At 42.8% G+C, this 12,961-nt stretch overlaps 1 protein-coding gene across 1 annotated transcript; it reads left to right on the forward strand.

Annotated features, from left to right (window-relative positions):
• The first annotated feature begins 7,823 nt into the window (after positions 1 to 7,823).
• LOC120670972 (probable LRR receptor-like serine/threonine-protein kinase At3g47570) lies at positions 7,824 to 11,398 on the forward strand. The gene is made up of 2 exons (XM_039951161.1): positions 7,824 to 10,775; positions 10,872 to 11,398. The coding sequence occupies exons 1-2, from the start codon at positions 7,874 to 7,876 to the stop codon at positions 11,264 to 11,266; spliced, it is 3,297 nt and encodes a 1,098-aa protein (XP_039807095.1). The 5' UTR covers positions 7,824 to 7,873; the 3' UTR covers positions 11,267 to 11,398.
• Positions 11,399 to 12,961: the final 1,563 nt, after the last annotated feature.

The following is a 12,961-nucleotide window of genomic DNA, read 5'->3' on the forward strand; positions in this document are numbered from 1 at the left end:
ATCGCATTTCACCTTCATATGTTATGACAACCACGATGGGATTTGTAAGACTGCACCTTTTTCACATGGCTGAAAGGAAGATGCACCATGGTCAAAAGATTTTACAAAGGAGTGACTTATACCGGCTGCAATACTTATTGAAGTGGTTGTACAATAGTGGCCGATATACCTGCAACACTAGTGGTTCCACAAAGCATTAGCCCTTTATGGGTACATGTTAATATAATACTTAAAAGGTACTGTAAACACTTAAAAGAAGTAGAAGAACCTAGATGTAAAAATGCAGTCAGAATTTGGGCTATGGATGTATGGCATGGTGTCACCTTTTAGGTTGGGGCTCCTCTTGATCCTCAAGATGTGTATCTTCCAAAGATCTTCTCACTTGTTTGACAGTAGAAAGCTTGAGTATTTAAAGTCATGAATATCATACCGAAATATAGGTCTATACAACCTAGGGTTGATGTGATGTCACGCGGCCCCAATGAACAAGGGTTTATAAGCAGATTTAGTGGATTATTTACTGTAACAATCCAAAAATTAGAGATCAAATGAAAATTTGAGCTTACACGTGGACCCCACATGTCATTCTCTCTCTCTTTCTCTCTACTCTCTCTGCTCTCTCTTTTCCTCCCCTGTCAGCGTCGGCCGTGCGCAAGGCCGCCGGCCACGCGCCGCGCCTTCGCAGCGCCCCGTCCCTGCCTCTCCCGTAGCTTCTCGGCTTCGCCACGCGTCGCCGTTCCCGTGCGCGCACACCGAGGTTCGACGCCGAGCCGCCACGACGAAGCCGTGCCGAGTCGGCCGACCGCGCATCACCCTCTGCCCTCTCTCCTCCCTTCCATTTGCTTCGCAAGCGAGCTCTCTACCTTTCCCTCTACTCCCTTCCTTGCTCCAAGTGCCGAACCGAGCTCTCCGCGGCGTCCAGAGCCGCCGCCGCCGCCATTAGCGCCGCCGCCCCCTAGGCTCCCGCGGAGCTCCCTCCTCCGGCCTTCCTCGCGCCCAACCGACCCCACAGCTAGCTCCCTCACGCTCCGCTGGTGCTCCCCGACCCGATCGCCGACGCCCAAGCCCGCCGGAACGCCACCGCCGCAGGCCCAGTCCGCCGCCGGCCGCTCCTCTCCACGGCGCCGCCCGCTCCGGCCATCCCAGCCCCAACCAAAGCCACCCCGAGGTAGAGCTCGTCCTCCTCTTGCTTTTCCCCCACCGGGCCCTTGCCGCCGACGACCCCAAGCGCCGGAATCCGGCCGCCCGCCGCCTCCCCTGTTTCAAACCCCAGCCAGGGACCTCGAGTTGAAATTCAAGAAAGTCCAGGGGGTTGTTTGAATAGACTGTGACTCAGATGAAAAGTGCTTTAAGGACTTCTTTGTAATTTCTAGCTGTAAACTTTGAAATTCGGTAAAAATTCGTAAAAAAATCGTAAATTAGCAAATCCAATTGTTCTGGAATCCTTGTGTAAATATCTATGCAGTAGAATCATAATATGCTGGTTGTTAGTTGAAACTTTTTGCTGGAAAATTAGATTTATGTTACTAGGTGCATAAAGGCTAGTTGTTTATTCTTTTTCTTAATTAATTCTTGGAGCCTTGTTATGCTCTGAAATTTTTATGGTGGTTTGTTCATGTGACACTAGTGTTGTTATAAAACTTTCGTGGTCAGTTCTCATGAGTAGCTATTTCTTTGATTTAATGTTTTTTTATTAGACTTTAATTATGGTAAATAGTTTATATTCATGATAAATCATGAAAATATTTCTGAGTGTTCTTTTTTAATATATTAGCTTGTCCATGAAGTTTGAGTACCAGTTCATGACTAGAACAGAAGTTAAAAATGAATCTTGTTACATTGATGTCTGTTTTGTTTATTTTCTCAGAATTAATTCTGTGTAGATAAAATCATGAACAATTCACAGTAGCTAAATAATCCCTGTTTAGACCTCCTGTTAAATTTTCAGCTTCTGTTTTGCTCTGGTATGACTTGTATAATTCAATCTTTTTCTAGGAGTTGTCTGAATGAATGAATTGTTCGAATTAAATGGATGCATGAAATGACATGATTTTTACAGAGTAGATTGCTCTTTGTACCTTCTGTTTATAATAATTGTTGCTGAAATTGTTGTTGTTTATGTACTGAGTTATTTAATTATTAGCAAGCCAAGACCTGCATGTTATAGGAATCAACTACTGCTTGTTTGTGCAGTTAGTGAACTTTTTTTGTGCTGATTGATCATGATGCCATGGGTAGTTAGAAATGTAGTTAACTACTCTATAAACGATTGCCCATGTGATATGATTGTTTGCTACTTGTTAGACTACAACTTTATCGTAAAGGAAAAATAATAGCATCTATATTGTTGAGCAACTCAGAACTGTGCATTCATACATATGCATTGCTGTATTTCATTTAGGTACGATAGATGAACCACGTGAGGGATGTGACATTGAAGCCGAGCCAGAAGACGGTGAATGGTGGACACATCTTGAAGATGGATGGATGAATCCCGATGTGCATGACTGAAGGAAGATGTTCGCCGAGCAGTTGTTCTCTAACTAACACTAACCTAGTGTTATTCCCAGGCAAGCCCCGGAGCATAACCTATTACTTTAACTTATGAAATGTTATATATGTATTTACTTATGCATTAAGTTTCTAGGCATTGGATGAAACCCTAGTTGCATAATTCCTAGGTTCCATTGGTCGGAATACTAGTGTGTTTATATCGTTATTCTTGCCATGCTAAAATTAGGATTCGGTAGAAGTCGAGTAATGTCCTGTTACTCACGAGATATAGGATGTCTTTATGATTTGATTATGGAATATTGGAATATGGAGGAAAGGAAAAGAATTGGAGACCGGGCGGGGAAAGGTTAGCCCCGCCTGTGTCGGTTAAGGACCGTTCGTTGCCTGGCCCTGTGATCGAGTTTGAATTGTACTAACCGCATGCCGGGAGTAGGAGGTAGTCGAAACCGGTAAGCCGAGTACTGCCTTGTTTCGAAAGTATAGGACTCCAACTCACCTCCTGGGGTAGTCGAGTAGTCGCGGAGAAATGGGGTTGCATATGTTTACTTTTGGTGGTCTCACGTTGAGCTCGGCTGACCATATGATGGTGGGGCGGTCCTGTAGTTCGAGACGGGGAGGGGAATGGTTGGTTTGTATTGTCCGACGGGGCAAATACGTGCCGTGTTGGTTAGGTCCACCTTGCAAGGTTAAATCGGATTGATCCGCCGTACGTCGCATCTCGGATATGAGCACCTTGATCACAGCACCACATCGTAGTGATGCTATATGGAATTTAAATGATGGTTAGGAATTAATTATCTTGTTTTAATATTTCAATGTTTGCTATGGTTGCTTAGAAGGTGCAAATGCTAGTTGATGGTTTAAGCATATGGAAACTTAGAGCTAAAATATTGAAATTAAGGATCCACTTTTAGAAGCTTTTTCTGCAAAATAACCACCAGTCAAATGTCTTGCATGTCTAGATATGTGGGCTAAGTTATACCCACTGGTCGGGTAAGTTTTGTTGAGTATTAGTATACTCAGGGTTTGTTGTTTACCCTGTTTCAGGTATAAAAGCTAACCAGGATTAACATCGGTGGGCTCGATGTGACGTCCTCATGTGTTCATAGTTATCGTTTCGTTTTATTGGTTCTCAGTCAAATTTCTTCCTCTCAGGTCATATTCTCATCCGTTGCTGTCATTTATTTTATGTAAATTCTAAATTTAAAGTTATTGTGTAAATATATATGTTATTATCTATTTTTGTGAAATTATATTATGCTGGTACCGTCTGTGCTCGCCGTCGCGCGAGACTTCTGGTGTGTTTCGATCGGCCTGTGGGTTGGAAACAGGCTGTCAGGTTACACTTAATTAAGCTAATGCACCTGATGCGTTCAAATGATGGCCTGATGCGTTCAAATGATGGCCATTACGCTTAATTAAGCCGTTTAACTTGACGGTTCTGTCACATTTACCAGTAGCAAAGAACTTCCAAATATGCAAATATTCTACCTCTGATTACAGCACAACACTTGAGAGAAGATCCCACAGTTCATGATATACTAGATCAGGATATCCACTGTGAGTGCCCCTTGTCTATCAGAGATCAACCTCATTCCAATAAGGCATAAAAAATTATTCTCTTTCTTGCTCTAGTAGCTACTGAACCAATCAAATGTGGTAATAATTGTTTCAAGCTGTGACTAAGTAACCCTCTATATATCAGTCCACAAGAAAGTAACACTAGACACAAAAACAAAACAAGACACTAAGATCGATCCTGGACGGGATCCAATGGTCCACGTTGGTAACTTACGCAAATACAAGATCTAAGTCATCTTAAAAGGAGTAAATCTCGTTCTATAATAGCCACCGAAAAGAATGCCTTGACATGGTGCTGAGCGTAGACAGGGAAAGAGGCCCATGCATGTCTTATCAAACTCAGTTTTCATGTTTAATATATGAGGCTGGTTAAGTACCCGTGTGTTGCTACGGAAAAAAAAATCTATATTGTCAACACTAGTTAAATACTCATGTGTTCATACGGTCTCTTTCATCTATTAAATATTCTAACACATATCTAGTTGCAATAGATTTCATTTTGCATCACACATATATGTGTGTTTGATATATATATATTTAATTGAACCATTTGTTGGTATTCTTATCTCTTCTATCATACATGAATAAATGGTGACACATATCATGGGTAATACTTTTAAATAAATAATAACATAAATAATTTATTATTAAAGATAGAAATAGTAATTTAAAATTTTATATTGGTGCATTTAAATCTTTTGTTATAATTGTATAATTTAGATTTAGAGGTTACTTTAAATTTTAATAAAGATATAATTGGATAATTTATATGCAAATTTAGAGGGTTATTTGCATTATTTTTATAGTGGCATAAGTGGGTAATTTATACGAAGATTAGGGGGTTACTTTAATTTATTTTAATGGCAGAGGTGCGTAATTCAGATACATGTTTATGAGTACTTTAGTTCATTTTCATAATGGCAGAAGTGAGTAATTTATTAGAAAAGATAACGGCTCCAATGACTATTATGATTAGAGTTGTTGGACTAATGGTTGTATCTTTCTAATGTTTGTAAGAATTTGTAGGATTTCTCTATTTTTTTTAGAGTGTCCACTTAGGATTATATGTGACTTCACGTGGAGGCTTCAAAAGAAGCCTCTAATCAGTAATATTAAGGTGTTATGTTTGAAAAGACTTTCTCGACATCAGGAAGACAATGATCAAAACAAAGAATCTTCAACTCTGAGTTTGATTGATACTCTTCAATGCTCTTGATCATTTTCTTGAATGGCCTCAACGTGATGGTTTCCCCTACCATAACGAGCCTAACTTTGTACAAAGCGGCTTAAACGTTCAAGTTTGCCCAACTTACTTGCATACTTTGAAACCTTACAAATGACACCCCCTACTTTCGCGGATAGTAGACCTGTGACATATATAGTTTTGCATAATTCTCTATGCAATTGTCGTTTCTTAATAATATAGTAATATACCAAGAGCTAGTCAAGGTGCGTACAACTATAGTACAAGCGCAACACCATTCTTTTGCAGGCCATTATGTGGTTGCATTTTATCAAGGTTCCTATTCTGGAAGAATGCCAACTTCAAATGTTCATATACACGTTCGGTGGGCATGCTGCCGCTTTGCTCCGTTGGTGCGCCGGCCGGCGGAGAGCTGCGTGCAGCGCACAGCCGCATGTGATTCCTCCCTCTGTGTAGCCAGTCGCACACTCACACTTCCATTTTGATCCTGAACTACTCTGGCAGGCAGGGCCGTGGCTAAATTCAGACGACGTAAGCATGCATGCATAGAGTTTCCCTGCAGCAAGGTGTCCTTTCTATGCACAATCCTTTCAGGCGAGACGCAAAAGCATGCCAATATACTCGGATGTATTCGTCTCAAAAACAAAATATTCGAATGTATTTGCTTCTTGAATGACGAATTGTGGACATCCACAGGCATTCCTGATGAGGGCTGTGTTTAGTTTAAAAAAAAATTTCTCCAAACTTTACTATTCACCTATCACATCAAATTTTTTACCTCATGCATGGAGCATTGAATATAGATAAATAAAAAAACTAATTGCATAGTTTTGATATATACGACGAGACAAATCTTTTGAGACTAGTTAGGTCATGGTAGGACAACAATTACCACAAACAAACGAAAAGTACTACAGTGTGCCACAGTGTCCGATATGACCTTTTTTACCATCATTTTACGGATATAAACACAGCCAGAGGCAGAGGAGGGCATCATCAGATCCCTGACTTCGGTTCCGGATACTGATAGGTGAATTCGGGGCCACACGCATCAGATCGTGATATACACGGCTGTTGTCACACTCAATCCAATCCGGCCCCTACTAGCAGTAGCAGCCGGCTAGACTGCTTTTTCTAGTAAAGAATACTGGCTCTGTTTAGTTCTAAAAAATTTTCAAAATTTCTCGTCACATCGAATTTTTGAACACATGTATGGAGTATTAAATATAGTTTTAAAAAATAATTAATTGCACAGTTTAGCTGTAAATGATGAGATGAATCTTCTGAGCCTAATTAGTCCATAATTAGACACTAATTATTAAATAAAATGAAAGTACTACAGTAGCCAAATCTAAAAATTGTCGCGAACTGCCCACTGATGAAAACGTGCCACTCCAAATGATTCCAAATGATGGACTGCTCTAAAGTCTTTGCTGGACTGCTTCCAAGTCTTTGCTGGGATAGGGAATTCCGATCCGCTACCACTGGATCTGTTTGAAGGGATTAAAATTGAGTGCTGAATTTTAGCACCTATTAGCACTTATATTTTTACTAAGTTTTTAAATATTGGCTAAACTTTAACCTACCTATTTTAGCATTCCTAGTTGGATACACTAGTATTAAAGTTTAGTACTTTCATCTATTAGCACTTAGATCCAAACAAAATCTTAATCAGAACTCAGAAGTCAAAAGTAAAGGTCTTCATGTCCCTCTGCCTTATCGCTCTCGTACCTTTTGCCACTGCCGTGATCCATGCTGCTCGAAAATAAAGATGTTTTGGAAAAAAATTGTTTTGGATAGCGTGGCCTCCAAAGTTTAGTTTTAACTTCTTATTTTTATAAAAATATTTATCGCAAAGTGATATTTTTTTATTTTTATGAAAATATTTATCAAGACAAATATATTAGTATGGTTTTTTTGCATTTTGAAATTTAATAACTTAAAAGTTATTTATGATTTATATTCTCAAATGTTTGACCTAAATCTTATTCAAAATGATTTTTTTTTCGAGTATGGAGGGACTAGGGCATTTGGTTCTAGGGAAATATCAGGGGCATTTATGATAACGACTTTGCGTTGACTAGGAACGGTCCTCTATTTTGTAGTTACATGCGACGATATGGAGGCAGTAACTATCACGGGTTGTGTTTAATTCCGCGAAAAGTTCCCAAAAATTTTCACTGACGCACATCACATCGAATCTTACAATATATGTATGGAGTATTAAATGTAGTTAAAAAATATAACTAATTGCACAATTTGGTTGTAAATGACGAGACGAATCTTTTGAGACTAATTACTCAATGGTTGGACAATAGTTGCCAAATAAAACCGAAACGTGCTACAACAACTTTTTCGAGAACTTTTCACGAACTAAACACGCCCAAGGGCATTTGGTTCTAGGAAAATATCAGAGGCATTTATGATAACGACTTTGCGTTGACTAGGAACGGTCCTCTATTTTGTCGAACCAAATTGCTCAAAAGAAGCCCGGATCATCCAACCTCCCGTTCCAATTGAATGACCCAGCGCAACACATTGGCACTGGCACCACGCCTTCGCATTCGCAGCGACATGACCCTCCTGCTCCTTGTCCTCGTATCACTGGCCCAAGTCGTCCTGCCGGCGGCTGCCGCTTCCTCCCGGAGCAGCGGCACGAGCACCGACCTCGACGCGCTGCTCGCGTTCAGGGCACAGCTCTCGGATCCCCTCGGCGTCCTGCGCGGCAACTGGACCCCCGGCACGTCGTTCTGCCGCTGGCTGGGCGTCTCGTGCAGCCAGCGCCGGGAGCGCGTCACCGCCCTGGCTCTGCCCAACACTCCCCTCCACGGGAGCGTTTCTCCCCATGTCGGTAACCTCTCTTTCCTCGCCGTCCTGAACCTCACCAACGCCAACCTCACGGGCTCCATTCCAGCCGAGCTTGGAAGGTTGCGACGTCTCAGGGTTCTTGCTCTTCCCCAGAACAGCATCTCAGGCTACATCCCGTCGACCATCGGGAACCTCACCAGGCTCGAGAGCCTAGTTCTTTACAAGAACAGACTATCAGGGCTTATCCCGCCTGAGCTGCAAAACCTGCAAAATATTAGGCTCTTAGATCTGCAGATGAACTACTTGAGTGGCAAGATACCAGGAGAATTATTCAACAACACGCCCTACCTGAGCCATCTGAGCCTTGGCAACAACAGCCTTTGGGGACAGATACCACTTGGTATTGGTAACTTGCCCCTGCTTCAGCTCCTCGTCTTGCAACAGAATCAGCTCTCCGGCACAGTGCCTCCTAGCATCTTCAACAAGTCCTCCCTGCAAGTTCTGAGCCTCTGGAGAAACAATAATCTGACTGGGACCGTCCCTGACAATGAAAGCTTTAGCCTTCCCATGTTGCAATTTTTATCGCTCTCCGGAAACAACTTCGTGGGTAGAATTCCTGTGGGACTCAGCGCGTGCCAGTTCATCCAAGTAATATCTTTGTCAGAAAATGCATTTACAGATGTTGTGCCAACTTGGTTGGACAAATTGTCAAACCTCTGGTACCTTGCCTTAGGTGGAAATAACCTTGTTGGGTCAATCCCAGTTCAGTTAACCAATATCACTAGGCTTCAGAAGCTAGATCTCTCAAACTGCAAGCTGAAAGGGCAAATTCCGCCTGAATTTGGGAAGATGAAACCACTTTTCTATTTGCATCTTTCAGATAATGAACTGACAGGTCCAATTCCAGCTTCCATTGGTAACCTCTCTGATCTTTCTTTCCTAGTATTGGATACAAATATGTTGAGTGGCCCGATCCCAGCCACGCTTGGGAATCTTGGCTCTCTAGTTCTTCTTAGTTTCGGATGGAATCGCTTTGAGGGAGGCCTTGACTTTCTGGGCACTCTTTCAAATTGTAGGGAGCTCAGTTACCTTGGCATGGCATCCAACTCTCACTCTGGAAGTATCCCAGATTATATTGGAAACCTCTCCAAAAATTTAGTGACTTTCCATGCAAGTGATAACAACTTAACTGGCGGACTTCCTGCAACTATATCAAACTTAACTGGTCTCCAGTTCATAGATCTCGCAGGCAACAAACTGAACAAGCCAATCCCAGAATCTGTTGTGACAATGGAGAATCTTCAGGTACTTCTTCTCTCCAGTAACAGCATGTCTGGTCCCATCCCAGCCCAAATCGGTATGCTAAGAAGCCTTCAGCAATTGCTTCTTGACAACAACGAGTTCTCCGGCACCGTACCCGATGGCCTTGGCAATCTTAGTATGTTGCAACGTATTTCTATGTCCCATAACCAGTTGTCTTCAACCATACCACAGAGTTTATTTAGTCTTGACAACCTCATTGAACTTGATATGTCAAGCAACCACTTGGTTGGTACTCTCAAAGCTGATACACTAGGAAGCATGAACGCGATAAACAAAATAGATCTCTCCACAAACCAGCTACTTGGTCACCTTCCAGATTCATTCGGACAACTGCAGATGCTGACCTACCTCAATTTATCAAGTAACTCGTTTCAAGATTCGATTCCAAATTCTTTTGGCAAGTTAGCAAGCATGGAGACACTGGATCTGTCCTACAATAACCTCTCCGGCAGCATCCCAGTATACCTGGCCAGTTTTACCTACCTCATCAATCTGAACCTCTCCTTCAATAAGCTTCAAGGACGTGTACCAGAAGGAGGTATTTTCTCAAACATCAGTTTGGAGTCCTTGTTGGGGAACGACGCACTTTGTGGTGCTACACGCCTAGGTTTCCCCCCATGTACAGTCATATCTCACTCAATGAATGGACACATCCTAAAATTTGTACTCCCTGCTGCCCTTGCAGCATTTGGAGCACTAGCTGTTTGCTTATACGTAACAGTAAGAAGGAAAGCAAAAAATCCAGCAGCGACGACAGGTTCCAGTGATGTTACTGATGCAATCAGCCACAGATTAGTATCTTATCACGAGATTGTTCATGCCACTAATAATTTCAGCGATGACAATTTATTGGGAATGGGATGTTTTGGCAAAGTTTTCAAGGGACAGCTAAACAATGGAATGGTGGTTGCCATCAAAGTTCTAAACGTACGACTGGAAGAAGCTACAAAGAGCTTTGATGCTGAATGCCAAGTGCTGAGCAGGGTTCGACATCGCAACTTGATAAGGATAGTCAACGTTTGTTCAAGCCTAGACTTCAAAGCATTGTTACTTCAGTACATGCCTAATGGTAACTTGGATACACATCTGCACAGTAAAGACAAGCCACCCTTAAGATTCCTGACGAGATTGGATATCATGCTAGAGGTGTCGGTGGCAGTAGAGTATCTGCATTATCAACACCATGAGGTAATCTTGCACTGTGACCTGAAGCCTAGCAACGTGTTATTTGATGACGATATGACAGCACACGTGGCAGATTTTGGCATAGCAAAACTCTTGCTAGGTGACAATAGCTCGGTGGCTTCTGCAAGCATGCCTGGAACAATCGGATATATGGCACCAGGTTCTCCACCAACCATGACTCAACTAATTCTTTAGTAACATGAAAACTTGTTCTATTTTGTACTGATGCTTATTTGTTTTCAACGTACCTGAACAGAGTATGGTTTAATGGGGAAAGCATCAAGGAAGAGCGATGTGTTTGGTTTTGGAATCATGCTGCTTGAGGTATTCACTGGTAAGAAACCTACAGATCCTATGTTTGTTGGGGAACTGAGCCTTAGGGAGTGGGTTCACCAAGCATTTCCATCGAGGATCGGCCATATTATGGATGGTAATGTACCAAAAGACGATGAAATTGTGCATGGTTTTCACCACACCAGCAACTCTTCAGAAGTTTCTCATAGCACCCTGCATAGCACTCTCACATCGGTATTCCAGTTGGGTCTGCTATGCTCAAGTGAATTGCCTGACGAAAGGGTGACTATGACTGATGTTGTTGCCAAGTTGAAGAAGATCAAGGACGATTTGAAGCTGGAGTCCAGTTCAGCATGAGGTGGCCTATAATTTTTCTTTTTTTGGGGGAAATATCCGAGGTGGCCTATGATTTGAATCTAGCGGGCATGAGAACTTAGTGTTTTCATTTGTTTATTTTAAGGGAAAAGTTATGCTCATCGTTTGCAGATACTCCCTCCATTCGTTTTTATATGACGCCTTTTAGCCCAAAATTGAGCTAATCAACCGGCTTTCCTTACCGGTAAGTAAAAAAAAAAACAGAGGTCAGCGAGAAATGCGTTTATCGGGTTTCTCGAAAAATTCTCAGATTCTCCGTTTTGCTTTCGGGCAAAATTTAGAAAAAAAAATCCTCAATTTGTGCAGGAAATAACCTAGATTATTTTCAAACAATCTAACAGCAAAAACAAGATACAACAATGCATATAAATGAGAAATATTGCATCAACAGACAATCTGTTAACATGGTTGCCGCCGCCGTCATGGCTTTCTGTGGAGTCGTGGAGGGACCGAGGGAGATGGGGAACGGAATATGATAAGGTTTAGGGTTAGGAGGCAGTGGGGTGGTCTGATATTGGCCTGCACCAATTTGGTTTGGCGCGGGGATTCAAAAGCGTCGAAAATTATGGATGATAAGCAAAAAAAAATTGGACCCTACCGAGAAACAGGATTTTCGGTTTTCTCGGAAAATTCTCGCCAAGAAAATTTTCCTTTATCCACGTCATATACAAATTGAGCCCAAAATTGCACATACTCCCTCCATTCGTAATATTATATTCCCGTGGCTACTAATAACTGCATAAAGAAAGATTTCGTACCGGACTTATCTTGATATGTTTTTTTCATAATGTTCAGCTATTGGCCGTAGCGCACGTCGGCTTCCGCTGTACTTGCTCCATCCTAAAATATAAAATATTTTAATTTATTCTAAGTTGAATTATTTAAAATTTGAAAAGAGTAATAATATTTTGAATGCTAAACAAAAATAATTAGACACGTTATGAAATGCATTTATATTATTTACTTATTCGATTAAATTTAAACTAATTTAATTTGGGATAAATTAAGGATGCAGTGCCTACGACGAAGTACTGTCCGAACCGGAGCCGGACTCATCCCCGACCCCGAGACTCGTTCGATTAAAAAGTCGAGCAGTTCCTGGACTCCTGCACGACCGTACACTGGAGTCCGTGCCGTCGTCGTACTCGTACGCGGATCAAACATGCTGCCCCGACCGCTATAATTATGCGGCCGTGTCGTCCTCCGCGAGCACGTCGATCGACGGACTCGTGCGTTGCAAACTTGCAGTAGCGATATCAACGTCGTCGTCATGTCATGGGAGGAGACGCAACCTCCGGCGCCGGCGGCATGACCCGGGAGAAGACAGCGCCGCCGCTCTCCGCGTTTCAGATCAACCAGCTCCTCCACGACGTGGCTCACGAGGCCTACGCCCGGGCCGACGCGCTGACGAAGCTATTCGACGAGCTGGAGGGGGACTTCGAGGAGCTTGCCGCCGCCGGCGGCGACACCTCCGCCGCCTCCGATCTGCGGGCGCGGCTCGCCGAGCTGTCGCGGATGGAGGAGGAGCTCTCCGTGGAGTTCGAGACGAGGCTGAGGGACCTCGACGTCATGGTGAAGAGTCGGCTCGCGGCGCTCCGGGCGGGCGAAGACGATGCGGCGGCGACTACGGCAAGCGGCGGGGTTGACGAAGGCTCTAGCGCAGCCGCTGCCGATCTG

This window comes from Panicum virgatum, chromosome 4N (assembly GCF_016808335.1).
Source record: "Panicum virgatum strain AP13 chromosome 4N, P.virgatum_v5, whole genome shotgun sequence".
Lineage (NCBI taxonomy): Eukaryota > Viridiplantae > Streptophyta > Magnoliopsida > Poales > Poaceae > Panicum > Panicum virgatum.